This window comes from Lactuca saligna, chromosome 4 (assembly GCF_052625555.1).
Source record: "Lactuca saligna cultivar CGN05327 chromosome 4, ASM5262555v1, whole genome shotgun sequence".
Lineage (NCBI taxonomy): Eukaryota > Viridiplantae > Streptophyta > Magnoliopsida > Asterales > Asteraceae > Lactuca > Lactuca saligna.
The window spans coordinates 272,146,923-272,169,180 of record NC_136420.1 but is presented as its reverse complement, the minus strand read 5'-3'; the positions used below and the strand labels follow the sequence as shown (position 1 = coordinate 272,169,180).

The 22,258-nt window shown below is 38.9% G+C and overlaps 1 protein-coding gene across 1 annotated transcript; it reads right to left on the bottom strand.

Annotated features, from left to right (window-relative positions):
• Window positions 1-238: 238 nt before the first annotated feature.
• LOC145040668 (uncharacterized) lies at window positions 239-1,970 on the bottom strand. The gene is made up of 2 exons (XM_078988575.1): window positions 800-1,970; window positions 239-708 (listed from the first exon to the last, which is right to left on the bottom strand). The coding sequence occupies exons 1-2, from the start codon at window positions 1,968-1,970 to the stop codon at window positions 239-241; spliced, it is 1,641 nt and encodes a 546-aa protein (XP_078844701.1).
• Between the last annotated feature and the right edge of the window lie 20,288 nt (window positions 1,971-22,258).

Sequence of the window (22,258 nt, the reverse complement as noted above, 5' to 3'; positions counted from 1 at the left end):
CGCCTCACGAGGCGTAAGCCTCGAGGAGAAACGAGGCGTAAGCCTCAAGGCGGAATAAAATAATAATAATAATATATTATATTAATCATAAAAAACATACTAAAGTCCAATTTCAAACATAAAAGTATTACTTAATGTCATCATCCCAAAAATAAAAAGATACTAAAATTCATAATAGTCTTCAAAGCATGCCAAATTAATAAAAACAAACGCATAATAGTCTTTAAATCAAGCCAAATCAACATAAACCAAGGTCATCATCATCTTCCATTTGACCATCAAGCTCATCATCTTCATCAACCAAATTTAGTTGAACACCTTTCCTCCTTTTTGAACTAGAACTTGCACTTGTTCCAACTTCTGTTGCAACTTCATCCGTTCCAACTTCTTCACTATTCTCATCATCTTCAATACTTGGGTCGGCTAACCATTCATCATCAGATGGCAATTCCTCAACAATTAAGGGATCATCATCCTCTCCTAGCTTCTTCTTTGAGACAAACTTTCTCTTTAACTTCTTGTTGTACATAATGTACACCAAGCTATTCATTTTACTCGTAGTCAACCGATTCCTTCTCTTTGTGTGTACTTGATTAAATGTACTCCAATTCCTTTCGCAAGCTGAAGCGGAACAAGTTAGACCCAATATTTTTGTTGCAAACATCATGAGCTCGGGCACACTCTCTCCAAAGTTATCCCACCATTCAACTACATAAATAAACAAAAAACCAAATTCATATTAGTATAATATTTAATAATAATTAAAAAATGTATATATAATTATACTTCTAGTTTATACCCGGAGGCCGTTTAAGGTATGATTTTAAAGCCGCATTATATCCAAACAACCCTCTCTTGTACTTAAACTCATCGAGTTGTGAATCAACCTTTTCATTAGTTTCTTGATCCAAGAGTCTTTCCATGCACCTATACAAACCCATTTTTATCTCGGGATGTCGGGAAACATCGGGACTCCACCTATAGCGCGGGTTCAAGAAATAAGCCGCTGCATGCAAGTCACGGTGCATTTGATTCTCCCATCTTTCATCAATAATGTCCCATATTTCCTTATAAGAACCCACATCCCCATCAAAATTTTTGGCAATCTTTTCCTTGCATTCATCCATAGCACCATAAATATAAGCCATTGCTGGTTCTTTTTCACCATCAACAAGTCTCAAAACATGAACCAGAGGCTTTGTGGTTTTCATTGAATAAACCACACTTGGCCAAAAATAAACTTCATCCATGACAATCTTCTTGACAGCTATTCCATCCGACTTCTTAGCCCAAGCACAATTTGACCACTCAGTTGAAACAAACATCTGTTGTAATGGTTGTTTCAACTCGTACATGCTTTCTAGTGTCAAAAATGCAGTGGCAAATCGGGTGGCAGCAGGGCGAAGAAGATCTTTCTTTGCAAAATTTCTTGCTAAGCTCAAAACCCATTGATGGTTATGAATAAAATTGCTTACTTTTTTCGCCTTAAGTAAAGCATTTTTGTTTTGTGGCAACCCTCCAATATTCTTAAGCATCAAATCTATGCAATGGGCAGCACACGGAGTCCAATATAAATGTTTTCGCTTCTCCATCAACAAAGTACCAGCAGCTTTGTACGCGCTTGCATTATCTGTGATCACTTGAATGACAATATCTTCACCGATTTCCTCAATAACACCATCAAGTAGCTCGAACAACTTTTGTGCATTTTTTATGCAATCTGACGCATCAGCAGTTTTCAAAAAGACTGTCCCATATTGATTGTTCACAAGAAAGTTAATCAAGCTTCTGTTTCTAATATCGGACCAGCCATCTGATAACAATGAAACTCCTGTTTGCTTCCATGTAGCTTTTATGTCATCAACAAATGTAGTGGTTGTCTTGACTTCTTCTTTTAAAATCCAAGTGCCCAACTCGTGTGCTGAAGGAGGTTTTAAGTCACGACCATAATTACCAATCGAACGCACCATATTTACAAAAGCCGGACTCGATGCAATATTAAATGGCATCCCATTCTCATAAAAGCATCGCCCAATATCCAATCAAACTCTATTGCGGTGTTCTTTAGCCTTCGTTGGTGTCATCTTCTCAACCGCTACTGTCCCTTGGTCATCATCAAGTGGAATCTCCATATAATGGTCTATCGGGCCTCTAACCCCCTTGGTGCTAACACTAGGACTAGAATTTGCACCTATAACATTGTTATTGCTATTGCTCATATGGTATGATCCACAACCCACATTTTCCTCAAAATTACGTTGCTTAGAGAATTTCTGATCTTGATATGCTTTTAGATATTGTTTTATTTCTTCCTTTACTATGTCGGGCACGTTTAAACAAGGTGCAACATCTTTTCGTGATCCAGCAAGATGTTCCTTCATTCGTTTTACCCCCCCCCCCCCCTTTGATGACCTTGCTACAATAGTTACACTTGAGATATTTGTAACCTTTTTTGGCACCCTCTCCAGGTACTTGTACCTCTTCACTATGATCCCAAGCTGGATCATTTCGTGCTCCTTTAGAAGCCATTTTAAGTCCAAAACTTAATAAATATTCTCCAATAAAGTAAGTGTACAAAAGCATTACAGGGAGAAACTACCAAACTGATAACACTATGTTGCCTAATTCGAGTTGTGTAATTACCAAAAGGAGAGTGTAATTGCCAAAAGAAAAGAAGATACAAACTGATGAAAACACAGTAAAGCTGATAGAATTTCCAATTTTTTCTAACCTTTGATTTGAATCAGTCAAGAGTCAAGCAACCTTCAAGAAGTCCAACTTCAATTACAGCAGTGGGGAGCAATTTGAAGCAGTCATTACCTTCGGAATTTGATGCAGAAGTGGGGAGCAATTTTGATTTTAACTCACAAGTTGATGACCATGTTCGATTTGGCTAACAGCGGGAGTAAGAAGAAACGAGAAGAGAAAAGAAAGAAGAAACGAGAAGAGAAAAAGAAAGAAAAGAAAGAAGAACCGAGACAAATAGGGAGTGACGGCTGGAGAAAATTAGGTTTTATCACGTGATTTCGTGATTTCTATGGTCAAAAAGTCAAAAAAAAAAAAACCCTATAACGCCTCTTACGCCTCGCCTCGGAACACCCCGCCTCGGACCGCCTTTCACCGCCTCAAACGACTAAGGCGTGCGCCTCATTCTCCCCCCTAAGAGGCGTAGCTTCATAATCAGTTTTGTTCCGCCTCGAGGCGTACGCCTCGACCGATTTTTAAAACCTTGAGAAGCAGTATTAACTGTTGTTTATGTGATTAATCTTATCCCCACTGCATTGGATTCAAGAATGTCTCCTTTTGAGAAACTATATGGTCACCTACCAGACTAATATGCTATATGAGTCTTTGGATGTACTTGTTTTGTTCTCCGTCTTCATGTTGAGAGGAGCAAGTTGGGGGCAAACTCTGCTATTTGTGTATTGTTGGAGTTGGTGTTAGATAGGAAGGATATCGTTGCTATGATCAAGTGAGTCAGAAGCTATATGTTTTCCAACATGTAACCTTTTTTTAAAACATATTCCTTTATACTTGATTCCTGATGCAGTGTAACACCTAGATTTCATGTATTCGTTTTAATTCTTAAGTTATGTTTATTTTGCAAGTTTAGTCCCTGATGTTAATGTTGTAAATTTTAAGACCTTTGGAGTACACCCTCGTATGCAGCACATACTCTGAAGAGCCTTAGAACGCTGAGCGTACACAGGTACGCAAGGCGTAAATAGTGAGAGTGCAAACCATGAATTTTAGGGTTTGGACCCTATTTAAGCTCACTTATTTCCTCAAAGCACCTTTTTAACACCAAACTCTATCCTTATCTCGAAACCCATAAGAGTGTTTGTGCTTGGGAAGCTTGTTTGGGCCATTTTGGTGCATTTTTGGAGCTCTTGGAGTAGATGTAAGAGCATTAAAGTGGTGGTGTCACACTCAAGGCTTTGGATCTAGCATTTAGTCCCCCTTGTGTACCTTGTGGAGGTAAAACATTTCAAACATGATGATAAGATCTCTTGGTTCTAGTATTGCTCAAGTTATTTCCTTTTTAGTCCCAAACAAAGCCTTCGTGAGTAGGAGGTACCCCAAGGCATTTGAGTTGTTCTTTTAGAGGTTTTTAGGGGTGTTAAGTCATAAAGTTGGGTTCTTGGTAACTATTTTCCCCCATGCAAGTGCTAGATGGTCTTAATGGATTAAAAGGCTAGGGTTTTTGGTTTTTAGGGACTTAATAGCCATGCAATATATTAAAGTTGGAAAATTTACGGCTTAGGACATCTGATGTGACGTAGTTCTGAAGTTTGGACATAGGTGCTTAAGGGATTAAGTGCTTGGTTAAGAAGTTGGCATGCAGCCTCATGCGCAGGGCGTATCGAAAGGTATGTTGAGCATACGAGTTTGGTGCCCCATCCTTTAGTCAACTCCGAGGTATGCCCCACATACACGATAAGTACGCTCTCCGTGCTGACTGAGTCCACCCAGTTGACTTTGTTGACTTTGACCTGGTTTTGACTATGGTTTGACCTAGGGGCATTTTAGGTATTTGAATGGTAGTCTGAGTTTTGGTGGTTTTTATTCTCAAAGGTGATCAATAGTGTGGGCTTCAGAGCAGCGTGTCAGTTCAACTTTTTGTATGTCTGTGAGGTGAGTCTTCTTACCACCTTAAGTGGGCCGAAGGCACCAAGGCCGACCCACTGTATTGTATGAGTAGAATTGCATGTAATCGTGTGATACCGTCTATTTTTCTTATAAGATTTATGCAGTGAGTTATATGGGCCCAAAGTCATTGCGGACTTGGGGTTGACACAGACCTAGGGGTTGATTTGGATTCGACATAGCTATATGTTGTATTTTGGGTTGATACAGACCCGAGGGTTGATACGGACCTAACACATCTATGTACTGTTATTTGATATGTTTGTTGTATGTGGAATTATGGGAAGCTCACTAATCTTTATGCTTAGAGTTCGTGCTATGGTTTTAGGTAACCCCAGTTCCAAAGGGAAGGGACCCACGTGATGGCATAACATTCTCCACACGTGATTTCTACACTTGAGAATTTTGTACGCAAAAGTTTTGGAATATTTTAATGAACAATGGTTTTGATACAATCAATGAATGAAAATTTAAGTTATTTTAAATGAAAAATTTTGGCATTGTTTAGGGTAGTTACAAGTTGGTATCAGAGCCTTGGTCTGAGGGATTCATGGACACTTTCGGTTGTATCAGAATTCAAACTGAGGAATGACAACCATTAAAAAAAATTGAAATTTTTGAAAAAGGTTGTCACACCCCAAAACCATGAACGGCGGAAACGTTCTGGGGTGGAGGACGTCATGTACAGTATCACAACAATAAAAAGTAGTAAACAAGCAACAACATCATCCATTGCTTTAATAATATAATTTTAATACAAGTGTGTTCTGTCAAATTATAATAGACACAAAAGTCTAAATCAAAATGAAATATGACTCTTAAACGAGCTCCATCTTCACTAAACCTTGTATCGTTACCTGTCTACTGTTGACCTGAGGATACAAGTTATTTTGAAAGAGATTATCAGCTTTAAAGCTGGTGGGATCATAAGTATTAATGTGTCTTAATTTGTAAAACTTGTAATGAAAGACTTGAAATTGTTTTGAAAGAAAGTTCGTATAAGTATGAAAATGTTTGTAGAACAACTGTAAACGTTTGAAAAACCCTAGAAATCCCTATGATTCCTACTATTATAAAAGGGAGTCTTCTACCAAGACCTAACTGTTCTGAATGTAGCCTTCTACCAAGACCTAACTGCTCTAAATGTAGCCTTCTACCAAGACCTAACTGCTCTAAATGTAGCCTTCTACCAAGACCCGACTGTTCTACTATTATTATTATTATAAGAAATTCTATCCTTTCGTACTAGGATACTCAAATATAATTCACTTCATCGGTTATGTAAATGAGTCACAAGTTAAAGGTAATAATATAAATAACCTAAGTATTACCCTTTGGTACTAGGGTAACTAACAATGTTAACTTAAGACATCCGTAGATGTACAGTTACCTCTGTTGCTAACAGCTGGGTGTAGGAATAGTTAATCCCTTAAAGTATACCTGTAATGGTATCAACCGTAGGCATCCGTAGATGTTCATTATCCTCTGTAGCTAACAGTGGCTATAGGAATGATTAGTCCCACAAAGTATCCTTTGGTACTAGGATATTAAATCCAATCTATCTCGTTGATTATGTGATTGTATCACAAGGTAAAGATAATAGTGAGGATTATATAACATAATCTATACATATAAAATGTAATGATAACTCATCAGATATTATCTATATAAACGTACTCATGTAAATGTAATCATGTAAATGTACTCATGTAAATGTAATCATGTAAATGTACTCATGTAAATGTAATCATGTAAATGTACTCATGTAAATGTAATCATATAAATGTACTCATGTAAATGTAATCATGTAAATGTAATCATATAAATGTACTCATGTAAATGTATAGTAATGTGTTGTAATGTTCTGTGTGTGCTAGATGTAACGTGTGTTCTCTCTCTATCTAGCAAGTATTGACTCGTGAATGAACTGACTCATTGTATGATATCGTGTTCTAATAATAGTTCTAGTATCTTCCTAAACTACCCAAATGGTAGCTTATTAGTAATCTAACTTGTACGTATGAGCATGGAAACATACCCTTGCTACCCAAGGGTACTGAATGAACTGGATGAACCTTTATGACTATATATGTACACATGATATATAAATAATATTTAAACGACCTTCGGACGGGTCCCCGATATCCCACTAGACCATATCTCAAGCACGAAAAAGAAATAGGGCGGATAGGCCTTCCTAAGCCTTTTAAACATTGCTTATATAACTATACATACATAGACATGCAATTGATAATATAAAAGTATAAAAGAAGTTTGATAAAAGCATTTGATATGTAAAAGAGTTTTTAAGAAAATTTGAAGTAAAACAGTTTAAAAGTAAGAGATTCACTTGTCGATAGTTATTAATCACATGTGATTGAGATAATAACTATCGTAACTTTACTTGTATCCCCCATTAAAGTATTTATAAACATTTGAAAATATTTAAAAGGTTAATTTAAGGGTATGAATTCATCTATTGTGAGTGGTACGGATGAACTGAAGAGGTAGGATGGCTAGGTGTCAAGTGAAGTCTTGAACACACTCTATGATCCTAGTTAACATATAATATAACATATATGTATACCATTAGTCTTTAAACAACTAATAAACAAAGTTAAGACACTCTAGGACATGCTAAACACCTTATACAAGTGTTATAAGTCTCAAGGGTTGCATCTAAGTGTTGTAGGGAAAGGCTAGTGTGTTTGGGGTTCAAAGGTAAACTCCCTTGGAGTTTACGGTTTTCATGACCATTACCCAAGGAGTTTAAGGCAGTAAACTCAAGGGTTTACGGTCGTAAACTCTACACTTTATGACCATGTGTTGTTTTGAGGTTTTACAAGTCCTTTGAAGCTTTTCTACATGGTCGTTAGGCCTTTGGAAGGATCTAGGGGACCATTTCACTCCTAAATGGAGTTTACGGTCCCTTTACCATTTTCCTTTGAGTTTACTACCTTAAACTCATGCGTTTACTACCTTAAACTCAAGTTTATGGTGTTTGGGGGTTTTCAAGCCCTTAGCTAAATCATGGCAATAGTCTAGGTTAGATTTTGACATAAGGAAGAACCATGGAACTTTTATGGGACTTTTATACACCTTTTGGGGTGTTTACGGTTTTGGGACATCCCCAAACCATAAACACATAAAAATGTAAGGTTTTTATGCTTTTTGTGTGATAAACTCATCAAGGATGAATCTAGACAAGTCCCTAAGGCATTATGAAGCATCTAGGCACCCTAACACACCATTTTGGCCCTATTCTTGGTGTTTACGGTTTTGGGACCTCTTAAAACCGTGAACACCTTTATCTTGGTGTTCTCGGGCCATTGGATGTATTATCCTAGTAGTGTTAGATGTTGATCATGAGTTAGTATTGCATGCTAGTGATGTATGCCAGTTGATATGCTAGTTTGGTAGGTCTGTAACGCCCTGTTCTTAAAGTATTTATTTATGAGTCCCTGAGATTTAAGAGGAAGGGTAATTTTGGTCCTTTTATGGGAAATGGGTTTTATCCGAGAAGGTTTGGACTGGTGTATGTTGATAGAATCATAGGGCTTCTCTCCACCCTCGTGTGAATGTAAAGTTTATCGGGAGCTGGTTTAGAGTAGAGGAGTTACGACATTTCAAAGATAATATCGATTATAGCTCTTAATGGGAAAAGTGGAAAAGGGAAGACCATGCATGAAAAAGAGATCATGTTGGGTATACCCAGCGTAAGCTGGAAATACGCCCAATGTAGTGGGGAAAGAAATGCGGGTGCATGGTTGAGTACGCCCAGCGTACTCTCAGAATCCCAAAACCTTAATTTTAAGGGCAACCACTATATAAGGAACATAAAGGCTTCCTCCTTAGCCTCCATAAGCACTCTCCTAACCTCAGAAACCCTAGATATCCGTCCCACCTCCATTGTTGGGTGTGTTTGGCCTTGGAAAGCTTGGATTAGCAAAGGAAAGCATAAAGGAAGAAAGGATAAGTTGGCAAAGAAGAAGTGGAACGGTTGGAGCACACAGATCTGGAAAGACATTATCCTTTGGAGCCTATTTGGGGTATAAAGCTTCTTTCTTGACATTTATATTGTGTAGATCTATGTGTTGTGAATCTTTGACACCATTCTTGTCCCAGAAGTCCTCATCTTGTTGCATGTTTCGAGTTGGTCAAGATTATCTGTCCTTTCAAACCTTAGGAGAGGTCTTGAGTGAGAAAAATAACATCCTAAGGGTTGTGGTTGTTCCATGTGTGAGATAAGTAGGTCTTAATGGATTAAGAGCTTGGATTAAGAGCTTTATGGACGTCCCAGGTGATAAAGTTTGAGACTTTATGGATCCTAGGCATATTTGGCCTAAGGATCTGAAGTTTGGGCTTAAGAGCTTAAGCCATTAAGATGTTATGTGATGTTGTTGAGCAGTGAGGTTACGCCCCGCGTAACCTATGAGTACGCCCAGCGTAGCGGGCTAGTGCCCCGATCCCATTTTGCGAGCATCGTTGTACGCCCAACGTACCAAGAAGGGTACACCCAGCGTACCCCCTCTGTGGCATTTTAATTTTGGGCTGTCATTGGGCTAATAAGATTGGACCTTGATTGAATAGTATGGATAGAGTATTTTGGGCCCAATTATTATTATGGACTGTGGATCTAGGCCCATTTGATGAGGAGGGCCCAATTTAGTAAATTGGGCCAATATCGAGCTTTGTAGGAGATTTAGAATTTGGCCTTGGCCCAATAAGTGGATGTATGTTTGGCCTAATGATTATTTTTGTTATGATGGCTAGTTCGGGATTTTCGGTGAGTCGGTGATTCGGGAATCTGCTTCTTTAGTTCAGAGTTTCAGCAATCACGAGGTAAGTTATCCTCACTATATCAACAGGGTCTAAGGCACCAAGGTCGTCCCTTTATCGGATTGAAATCCGGGTATCGTTGTTATGTTGTCGCCTTGTTATGTTTGCATCCGGGTATTAGGATGGTATATGCTAGTGACTTGTTAGGTCGGTATCCTGTTTAGAGTATGTTATGATACATGATCTGCTAGATCGGTTTGATTGAATGTGAATTGTTATATGATTGAATGTTTATGTGCACATGGTTGTTTGACTGGGGTTGGGTTGAGGCGGGACCTGCTTTGTGATGTAGGCCAACATACCCAGGGTGGACTGGTTATTCCGAAGGCCCAACGAGCAGTCCGGATAGGCTGTAGGCCCCACGAGTGCGGACCAGATGTGCCGAGGCTCGGAGAGTGGACCAGGCCGACTGAAGGCCCGATGCGGGTGGACCAGTCATACTGTAGAGTCAGAGAGTGGACCAGGTGGGTTGAAGGCCCGGTGCGGGCGGACTAACCACACTGCAGACTCAAAGGACATGAATAGACTCGGAGGGTGGACCAGGTGGACTGAAGGCCCGATACGGCGGACCAGTCACACAGTAGACCCGAAGTGCATGGTTGTTCTGTGAATTGTTTTGATTTAGCATGTTATGTGTGTATGGTATATGTGGTTGGTATTTTGGGGGTATCTCACTAAGGTTTTGGGCTTACAGTTGTGGTTTAATGTTTTTTAGGTTCTTCAAGAGACCGTGGCAAGGCAAAGGCGTGATCATACCACTCCTCGTGTTTATGTCTTATGTTATGGTTCTGGGAATACTCTGATAATAAATGTATTGAAAACCTTTTTGTAATAACTTTATGAAAATGGTTTTTTTTTAAGTTGAAAATTTGTTGAAATTTTTGGTCGTTACAAGTTGGTATCAGAGCCTTGGTTTGAGTGAATTGGAGGAACATTCGTGTGAATCCAGTCTCAAATCAGGGAGAGTTTTTTTTAAAAGAGAATTTAAAATGATTTTCAAATTAAGTAAAAGGAGGATGCAGAGGTACGATCAGCCGGAGCCATTAAGTAACCCCAAAATACCATACATGATATTTGTTTTCGAGCTTTGATAGAACAGCATGCTAGTACTAGGCGAGGGATCTTCAGGATTTCATGATAATGTTGCCTATTTTATGATGCCTGCTAGCCTAGGGTTTCCTTCCGTATGAGATTTCCAATGTTCCTCTAGGAGTGAGGATTGAGCGCTTGTTATGTATATTTGTCACTAGGGTGTTGTGGTAGTACTTAATACAAATATGGGTAGGTGTGGAAGGTAGTATGGGCCCGTACTACTGAACGCACAGGACCCATACGCGTATCAGGGAAACCATGACCTCTAGGGTTGAGTTGGGAGTTGGTTCCCGGGTTAGTGGGAAGTATCTGAGATTTTGTGGTGTTTTTCAGTATGGTGGTCACGACGCATGCTGGGAGCGGATCCAGGTCAGGATCGGGAGCAGGAGAGGGAGGTCAGGGCGGTTCAGTACCGCCCGAGGTTATTGGTCAAATGAGCACAGGTGAGTTGGATGCTAGGATTCGTGAGATCCTACATGATGAGGTTGATGCGATGTTTTGGGTCGAGCTGTCGGAACTGTTTGGGTCGATCAAGACCGCCATGGTTGAGTATTTTGATGAGCGCTATGCGGACCTCACAGAGATGGCTGCCGCGGCGGCTATAGCGGCTGTAGCAGTGGCAGGGGGAGGAGCTGGTAGAGGTTTCCAGTATAAGAACTTCGATAATACGAATCCCCCTACCTTTGATGGAGTCCAGGACCCGATTGTTGCTATGAGGTGGTTGTCAAACGTGGAAGGGTGTTTCTTCACGTGTTCATGCCCTGCTGATCAGAGGGTGACGTGTGCTCTGAACCTATTGAGGCTTGGGGCGAAGGATTAGTGGAGATTGACCACGGGGTTATATTCGGATGTGCAGAGGGCTGCAGTTTCATGGGATCAGTTCCGAGAGATGTTCAACACTCATTATATTCCACGGGTTGAGAGGGAGAGATTGGCTCAGGAGTTCCTTGAGCTGAAGCAGGATTCGGAGTTGGTGACGGAGATCACCAGGATGTTCACTGAGAGGGCGATGTTTTTCCCCGAGTTTGCTTCGGAGCAGGCTCAGATGTCCCGATATCTGAGTATGCTCAAGAGGGATATCAGGCAGTTTGTGTCTATTCAGAGGTGCGAGACCTATTTAGAGTTGCAGGAGGCCGCCAGGCGGCGTGAGTTGGAGATTGAGTTGCAGTTGCAAGAGCAGAAGCAGGCTCCGGTGCAGTCGCAGCCGGTGCCAAAACGGTATAAGACCGTCGATTCTAGATTTGGAGATCAGAGCAGCCACACTTGTTGGAAGTGTGGGAAGGGTCACACCGGAGTTTGTAGGTCTGGTGGTGCATGCCGCAAGTGCGGAAAGGAGGGGCACTATATGAGGGATTGTCGGCAGGCAGCCCCGGGTCGGGATTTGAGGATCTGTTATCATTGTCATCAGGTTGGGCACTTGAGGGTCAACTATCCACAGCTTGTTGCGGGACCGATGCAGGACCCAGCACCGGCCACATTGAGGATCACAGGTGGAGGTCAGGGTGGAGCGGAGCCCCCAAGGGCTCAAGGTCGTGCTTTCCAGCTTACAGCGGAGGAGGTCAGGGCAGTGCTGGAAGCAGCTGCGGGTATGTTTCATTTTTGATATCTTGTATTTTATTATTATTGTGGAGTATTGTTTATCTTCTAGTCTCGTTGTGTGGTTTTCGATATTGTATTCATTGATTTCCGAGGGTTATGGCATGGTTATGGGTTTAGTGTTAGGAATTTCGTTGGTTATCATTCATGAGGGTTATTAGTGGGAATCTGGTATTGGTTTGAATATCGGGTGGCATCTGGAGTCTGAGGAGTGGATAGCTGAAGATCGAGTTTCTTTCGAGCCCGGGAGGATCAGTGTTGATATGTGATTTGTGAAGGTTGCTCGTGTTAGTAGGAATCAGTTCGCGTGTACGTGTTTGTGTCGTGAAGGGTTGTTGAAGGAGGTCGGTGATGGCGACCGGTGGTTGATAGTCAGTACTCTAAGTGGGGGAGAATTGGAGAATTCTCCGGAAGATCAATGAGCATGATAGGTTGTTTTGCTGCGTGAGACTCAGCAGTGTTTCAGTCCGCCAAAAGTGTAGGCTGGTAGGAGTAAGTGGCAGGCATGCAGGGCAGGATACAGACCAAGGGTGATTGATTGTGGAAGGCCTGGGATCATGCCGGGACTGAGTATGTAGGATGGAGGTAGAGTTCGGAACCCCTAGAGGGCTAGAACAGTATTGATTGCTAGTTGAGCGGTCCAGATAGACTGAAGGCCGGTAGGCGTACCAGTCAGGCCGAAGGCTCGGAGAACGGTCCAGCCAGGCTGAAGGCCCTGGAGGGCGGTCCAGATCTGCTGAAGGTTCTGAGAGTGGTCCAATTTGGCTGAAGGCCTGGTAAAGCGGTCCAGTCATGCTGAAGACTTTGCATGTGTTGTTAGCTTAGTGCGAGGAAATGGATTGAGTATGTCGCGATATGTTAGCATCAGAAGGTTTGGCCCGGGTATTGATCATGGTGGAAGGTCAAGCATGGACTTGAGAGTCCTTGCGAGCAGATCCAGAGTATGTGTGGTGCATAGGATAGTAGTTATGTTATAAGAGAACGGTGTAGTATTGAGTAAGCACCGTGGCACTTGTGGTAGTATCAAGGCAGCCAAGTGGTTTTCCTTAGTAAGGAAAGGGAGAAGAAGGTAGCTTCGAGAGGGAGTGTAAGTTCAAGAAAGTGAGGGAAGTAGTGCGAAATTATGATTGGGGTGTTTCAATTATGGTCATTAAGTAGTGGGTTGCGGTAGTGGTATGGAGTCACATTCGGTTTGGATGTCTGCTGAGGTCACAGAAGGAATTCATAGGGTGTAGAGCCAAGGGGCCCGGAAGGGATGCAGGGATGGATTCTCGGACTCCCAGGTGATTTTGATCAAGGGATTGTGTATGTTGTAGAAATTCATCCTGAGGGATGTGTCATCCAGTCAGTAAGAAGGGGATAAAATGGGTTTCGGGTTTTGATGGTTGTGTTTTAAGGAACCTGGTCTGGCGAATGCCAGGTGGTGCATTGCAGGGGAAGTTCTGGAGTCGAATTGTCGCAGGCTTCGAGGGTGAAGCCTAATTTAAGTGGGAGAGAATTGTAACGCCCCGTTCTTAAAGTATTTATTTATGAGTCCCTGAGATTTAAGAGGAAGGGTAATTTTGGTCTTTTTATGGGAAATGGGTTTTATTCGAGAAGGTTTGGACTGGTGTACGTTGATAGAAGCTTAGGGCTTCTCGCCACCCTCGTGTGGATGTAAAGTTTATCGGGAGCGGGTTTAGAGTAGAGGAGTTACGACATTTCGAAGATAATATTGATTATAGCTCTTAATGGGAAAAGTGGAAAAGGGAAGCCCATGCATGAAAAAGGGATCATGCTGGGTACGCCCAACATAGTGGGGAAAGAAACGCGGGTGCATGGTTGAGTATGCCCAGCGTACTAGAGGTACGCCCAGCATACTCTCAGAATTCCAAAACCCTAATTTTAAGGGCAACCACTATATAAGGAACATAAAGGGTTCCTCCTTAGCCTCCATAAGCACTCTCTTAAACACAGAAACCCTAGATAGCCATCCCACCTCCATTGTTGGGAGTGATTGGCCTTGGAAAGCTTGGATTAGCAAAGGAAAGCATAAAGGAAGAAAGGAGAAGTTGGCAAAGAAGAAGTGGAACGGTTGGAGCTCATAGATTTGGAAAGACATCATCCTTTGGAGCCTATTTGAGGTATAAAGCTTCTTTCTTGACATTTATATTGTGTAGATCTATGTGCTGTGAAGCTTTGACACCATTCTTGTCCCAAAAGTCCTCATCTTGTTGCATGTTTCGAGTTGGTCAAGATTATCTGTCCTTTCAAACCTTAGGAGAGGTCTTGAGTGAGAAAAATGACATCCTAAGGGTTGTGGTTGTTCCATGTGTGAGATAAGTAGGTCTTAATGGATTAAGACCTTGGATTAAGAGCTTTATAGACGTCCCAGGTGATAAAGTTTGAGACTTTATGGATCCTAGGCATATTTGGCCTAAGGATCTGAAGTTTGGGCTTAAGAGCTTAAGTCATTAAGATGTTATGTGATGTTGTTGAGCAGTGAGGTTACGCCCCGCGTAATTTATGAGTACGCCCAACGTAGTGGGCCAGTGCCCCGATCCCATTTTGCGAGCATCGTTGTACGCCCAACGTACCAAGAAGGGTACGCCCAGCGTACCCCCTCTGTGGCATTTTAATTTTGGGCTTTGTTTGTTTGGGCTGTCATTGGGCTAATAAGATTGGACCTTGATTGAATAGTATGTATAGAGTATTTTGGGCCCAATTATTATTATGGACCTTGGATCTAGGCCCATTTGGTGAGGAGGGCCCAATTTAGTAAATTGTGCCAATATCGAGCTTTGTAGGAGATTTAGAATTTGGCCTTGGCCCAATAAGTGGATGTATGTTTGGCCTAATGATTATTTTTGTAATGATGGCTAGTTCAGGATTTTTGGTGAGTTGGTGATTCGGGAATCTGCTTCTTTAGTTCAGAGTTTCGGCAATCGCGAGGTGAGTTATCCTCACTATATCAACAGGGTCTAAGTCACCAAGGCCGTCCCTTTATCGGATTGAAATCCGGGTATCGTTGTTATGTTGTTGCCTTGTTATGTTTGCGTCCGGGTATTAGGATGGTATATGCTAGTGACCTGTTAGGTCGGTATCCTGTTTAGAGTATGTTATGACACATGATCTGCTAGATCGGTTTGATTGAATGTGAATTGCTATATGATTGAATGTTTATGTGCACATGGTTGTTTGACTAGGGTTGGGTTGAGGCGGGACCTACTTTGTGTTGTAGGCCAACATACCCAGGGCGGACCGGTTATTCGGAAGGCCCAGCGAGCGGTCCGGATAGGCTGTAGGCCCCACGAGGGCGGACCAGATCTGCTGAGGCTCAAAGAGTGGACCAGGCCGACTGAAGGCCCGATGTGGGTGGACCAGTCATACTGTAGACTCAGAGAGTGGACTAGGTGGGTTGAAGGCCTGGTGCGGGCGGACCAACCCTACTGCAGACTCAAGGGTCATGAATAGACACGGAAGGTGGACCAGGTGGACTAAAGGCCCGATACAGCGGACCAGTCACACGGTAGACCCGAAGTGCATGGTTGTTTTGGGGGTATCTCACTAAGCTTTCGGGCTTACAGTTGTGGTTTAATGTTTTTCAGGTTCTTCAGGAAAGTGGCAAGGCAAAGGCGTGATCGTACCGCTCCTCATGTTTATGTCTTATGTTATGGTTTTGGGAATACTCTGATAATAAATGTATTGAAAACCTTTTTGTAATAACATTATGAAAATAGGTTGTTTTTGAAAAGTTGAAAATTTGTTGAATTTTTTGGTCATTACAAGGTCTGTATGACTACCTGTGATATTGTCTAATTTCTTGTATGTGTATTTATCTATTACATGTCGACATGTTATGTGGGATGGGTTGAGGTTTTACTGCTCCATGCGGTAGCCAACAAACCCTAGAATATTCCAGATATGAGCTGAGGGCCCGGTAGGCATTCCAGACTCATACTGAGGACTCGGGAGCATTCCAGATTTGAGTTGAGGGCCCGGTAGGCATTCCAAACTCGTACTGAGGGCTAGATGGCATTCCATATACAAGCTGAGGGCCTGATAGGCATTCCAAACTCGTATTGAGGGCCCAGGGGGTAATCCAGCTTGTAAAGTTGTGGACCCATTGCATGATGTTTAGTTGTTATGATATGTTATTTGTTCATGTATTAGTGGACTATATGTGTATCGATATTTTGGGGGTAACTCACTAAGCCTTTGAGCTTACATTTATTGATTATTGTTTCAGGTGTAGCAGATGACCACAGGAAGGCAAAGGCATGATCGTACAACTCCTCATTTTCATGGATTTTATGATTTTATTCTGGGGATACTCTAATGTTTAAACTATTTTGAAACCAAACTATAATAACTTAACGGTTCTTAAATGTATTAAAAAGTTTTAAATTGGCTTCAATTTTATGGGTGTTACATTCTTCCACTGTTAATCAAACACCCCCAGATTGAATTGATTGAAATCAGTTGTTGGGAAAACTTGGTATGATTTCTCTGGCGAAACCAAGCCTTCGTAACTAACCTTGCCTCCACCGACGAATCAAGAATCTAAAACTCGTGGCTTCCCTGATTTGATCTCCATTCCTGTAATTAAAGGGTTTTTTGGTTGCTGATCTTACCCCTCTTGTTGCAAATCAAAAACCCTTAATATGAGATGATGTGAACCGAAAACTTGGAAGAATATTTAACCAAGGACGAAGAAGATGAAGTGGGCGGCTTAAAATGAAGCAGTCGGAGAAGATGAAGCAGGTATAGGAAGCATCGATGAGTGGTCGTTCATCAAATCGTTCATCAACGATGTATGTTTTGGGGTCGAACCTACAAATGTTTATGAGCCTCAGCAGCAGAAAAAACATATGAATCTTTAAACGTGTGTTGAATCTGAAATCGGGCAGGCATGGTGGAAGGTCGTGAGAAAAAATGATGGTCATGTTTCTTTTGCTGGCGATAGGATAAAGAGAGGTGTAGGTATTTTTGTTTTCTAAACACACACACACGGAGAGAGAGAGAGAGAGAGAGAGAGAGAGAGAGAGAGAGAGAGAGAGAGAGAGAGAGAGAGAGAGAGAGAGAGAGAGAGAGAGAGAGAGAGAGAGAGTTGTGGGCCCCTTTTATTATTTTTAATTATTAAAATATAAAAGTAAGTGAGCTGTCATAAGGAGTAACCGGGTAACCCTTTCGTTTTCTCAAAAAAGACGTTTTAAGATTCGACACTACCAACTTTGTTCATTTAAAAGATACATAAATAACATTAAAGACTAAATGAGTTAACCTTAAAAAATTCGTGGGTTATATTTATCATTTTCCCTTTTTTTGTTATCATGCTCGTTTTTTAATGGTAACATCTAAACATAATATTTTATTAAATATAATAACAAAGATCAAACAGAATTTAAAAACCTTAACATATATATAAAGTGAAAAATAATTTTCACAATCTAATAATCACCGATCCATATTAATATATCAAATCAATCAAATTACAAACAAACAATACCACATACAAGATAATGTATAATTTAGATAAATGATAGTTAAAATAATATATAAAAAAGGTTCAAAACAAATGGAACGAAATATTTATCATTTCTAATTTTTATGCTTACTTTAATCTATGACGTATTGGGTCCTGTTAATGGCCCCCCTATATCACACACGCGCTTTTGTGTCTCCCATTTCCTCAATCACCATATTTTTTTCTTTTAGATACAAAATCTCTTCCTTACATTTATGGTCGCTTTTATTTTTAGAGCTTTTCAACTTATTTATAATTATTAATAATATTTTTATTATTCTTTTATAACATATTTACACTTCGTTATTTAATTGTTTTTATAAATCGATTTTTATATATTTATTTTTGTACAATAATTTATTATTTTTTACAACTTGAAAATTTTAAAACTACCAACATACATATTTTTCCATATTTAACAGCTAAATATATATAATAATAATTATCGTTCTAGTTTTAATGGTTATATATATATAATAATTATTATTGTTTTATTTTTATTGTTTGAGAATTTAATTACAACGTTCATTAATTATTTATAATTGTTTTTTATTTATTATAATATTTATTAAAAAAATAGACTTATATAATTATATATTTAAAAATGTTATATATATATATATATATATATATATATATATATATATATATATATATATATATATATATATATATATATATATATCTTAATTACCTTATAAAATATTTTTGATCAAATACTGAATTTTAAATCGTACAAACATACAATGCATTTGTATAATTAATTTATGCATTACAAAAAGAGTAGAGTACATATGGTCGACAGTTGAAAATGTTAAATCTCTTATCCCCTATTCTTAGGTTATTTTGACCCGGTTTATTCCTTATCTTCGTATTTCCCCAATTCTCGCAATTTCTGTTCATAAATCTTGGGTATATATCGTTGACATTTCCATTTCTAGGGTTTAATTCATCTTTCAGCATTCAACAATCATTATCACACGCGTCGGTTGACGCGGGTAAATGACTAGTATATATATATATATATATATATATATATATATATATATATATATATATATATATATATATATATATATATATATATATATATATATATATATATGGTGATGTCAAATGTCAATTCATATAAAAAAGGAGAAGATGGGGCTGTTTACCTGTTAATTGCCATTGTCATAGTACTTTGTAGATAGTACATATAGAATTTGACCTATTATTGGCTTCCTCTAATCCAAGCCTATGCACTGTAAATTCTTATCTAATAAAATAGGAGGCGAGAGAAATTAAGACTTTGGGACTTCAAAAATAAAAGCAGATAGAAAGAGAATGTGAAGAAGTATACAACGGCAACAAAGAAAAAAATTACCAAGAATTCGAAGGAGTTGGACAAGAAAGTAAGTGAAAACATACTGAACACAACAAAGATCGAGTTATCAGCTGTGGAAAGAGAAGTTGTTTACGGGTAGCAGCCAGTGAGCGAAAAATAATCTAAACTTTCTTCTTTTAGGATTTTGCAATCACTCTTCTTCCTTTTTTTTTTTTTTTTTTTTTTTTTTTTTTTTTTTTAAATTAAAATCGGTTATTGATATCAACAAATAAGATATTTTTGGTTAGGCTCCGAATAAATATCTTGTATTCGTTTAAAAAGATTTCAAACTTTTAAAACATTTCTATTTATTTTGTACATGTGTCCATTTTAATTTTACTATATAATAATCATAACTTTTTCTAAAATTAGGGACAACTCTCATTTATACTATTTAGGGCATCTATATGCATTGAATTTTATAGAGTTCAATGGAATTTATACTATTTAAGGCATCTATATGCATTGAATTCTATAGAGTTCAATGGAGTGTCACATCATCATTCACAATTCCATACAATTTTATTAATTTTTATCCCACAATGCATTAAACTCTACAAATTTGATGGAACATATTAAAAAATATTTATCTAAAGATTTACAGACTTTGTTTTTTCACATTGAGTTTAATTGTCATTGAACTCCGAATCCATCGAACGTCAAAATGTTATTTCACAATGATGAAGTTATCCATTGAATGACAAGTAAACATGACACCTGATTCAACTTTTCCATTAAACTCCCTATTGTGGATGTTCTTAAAACATAAAAACATATTAATTTATTCATTCATACTTAAAACTACCTCTAACATAACTAAATGATAGTTGAAATATTAAAGTATGAAAATATCATAATTCACTACTTCAAAAAATAATATATTTTTTTGAAAAAATACTAACATAATAATATATATTCTAAATTCAATTCACATTATAACAACCATAAAAGCTTTAGACTGTGAATAACAATATGATGCAAATACTATAAAAAATAAATAAATAAATAAACATTGATTCACAACTTAATAGTAGAAAAATTATGATTAACAAAAGTAAACATTAAATGAGAGACTAAAATATTAAATTCATAGCTTATGTTTCACCGAAAATCAAAGAGAAAAAAAAAATGAATGAGGTGGTGGTGTTGGAATAGATCTGTGGTGGTGGAACCACCATTTATCATTGGTACCAATGTTATAGCTTCAAATTTATACATAAAATAGTACAACATAAACCAAACCTAGAAAAATCGGACCACATATACCAGATCTAACATGATGTCGAAGGTAGGAGGTTGCGGTGTGACATCAGTGGTGGTAGAGATGCCGTAGACGAAGGTAGGAGTCATAAAGTTGCACTTTAGAGAGAGAAAGTGATCCTAAAACAACTTTGTGATTCCAAATTTAAGACCAGTAGCGATCGACGGTGCATCTAGAGGTTCTTTTATCAAGTGTGTGTTTTCTTTGGTGGTAGGGTAAGGATAGGGGAGAGGTAATCACTATTACCACTACAAAAAATATATCATTTAGTGATACATAAAATGTGCCAGTAAAAACCCAAAAATATGTCACTAAAGACTTTTCAGAGAATCAGCGTCACAAGTAACAAATATCACTAGAAACACTCTCATTAAAACCCTTTAGTGACACTTTTAGTTTTTGCCGTTGCAATTTTTTAGGTTTTTAGTGACACTTTTTTATTTGTCACCGTAGAAAAAAAAAGTTTTTTGTAGTACATATTTTGTGCCATTGAATGCTACTTTTAGTGACACTTTTTTATTTGCCACAATATAAAAAATATTGTCGCACATTTTATGGTGGTAAATACTCATGAAATTTTATAATTTAGGCTACTAATATCTAAATAATTTGTATCTAAAATATAAAATAAATTAAATAATTAAGTTATCGCGCATAGAAAATAATAAAAATTCAATTCTTTTTAATCAATATTCTAAAACTTTTTGAATTAAATATCTTAATACATATGAAATACTAAATGTGGAATAAAATACAAGTTCAACATAAAGTAATAAAAAAAGAAAAAAATTTAAAACTGTAACATCCGGATTTTCAAGTATATTATTTTAAAGAATTTATTTGAGCGACTCGACGAGTTGGTGCATCAACTCGTCGAGTAGGGTCACGACTAGTGACATGGATTAATGAATGGACTCGACGGGTTTACGAGCTGACTCGCTGAGTCAGTGATGCTGAATGAAACCCTAATTTCTCGGGCATGTGGCCTATTTAAAGGCACTTATAGCCTCCATATCCCCCACCAGTGCCCATACACCCCCTTATAGAAACCCTAACGTCCATAGTGAGAAAAAGAGGGAAGGAAGCTTATTTTGTGTCATTTTCTTAAATAGAGAGCAAGGTTCTTCAAGGACCAAGGAGTAAAGGCCAGTGGATCTGTTTCCTCTTCTTCTCCAGCTTCAGATCAAGGTAAAAAGCACTTATCTTCCTTGTTGATTGATTAGATCCCTTGATTGTGAGATTTAGGGCTAGTATAACTTTCTTGATGGGATTTTGGCTGCATCAAACTCTTTTGTGAGTTTGTACTATAGATCTGGACCTTGTGAGGTCCATAGAGTCCGAAAACCTGAAGCCATGGTTGAGTAACCATGGGTTTTTGTAGCTAGTAAGCATTAATGGAGTTTTAATGGCATATAGAGCAATATATACCATGCATGGACATCACGATCAAACCTTTACATGACTGTTGGGTATTAGGAGGCTGGATCTATGAGCTGGAGTTACAGATCTGACCTCAAGTGACCAAATGATAAATCTGATTGAGTCAACTCGCCTAGTCTATGGGATGACTCGACGAGTCTGAGCAAGTTTGACCCAGTGATAACTCGTCGAGTTGGGGGTCAACTCGATGAGCCGAGTGAACCCTAGGAAGAACTCTGAGGATACGAGTGGACTCGGTGAGTTACATGGGTGCACTCGGTGAGTCAGGTCAACTTTGATTGTTAACTCATATTGACTTCCATTGACTTTGTGAGTGGGTCAAAGAGGAGAATTTGTGACCATGGAGGGGTAAAATGGTCTTTTACGCATCCCGAGGGATTGAAAGAGAATAAAAGGACCTTAGGTGTAAAGGAGTAAAAGAGAGATATTGATTGAGATGCTTGTCTAATGTGTTAGGCGAAGGCTAGTTCGGGATAACCAGTGGGTGTCTATTTCTTCTAGCTACGAGGTG

Excerpts from the sequence above, each read along its gene's own strand:
- LOC145040668 (XM_078988575.1), bottom strand. The coding sequence starts at position 1,970 with ATGGTGCGTTCGATTGGTAATTATGGTCGTGACTTAAAACCTCCTTCA. Across the intron at positions 709-799 it reads ATACCTTAAACGGCCTCCGG|TTGAATGGTGGGATAACTTT; the intron begins GTATAAACTAGA and ends TTATTTATGTAG.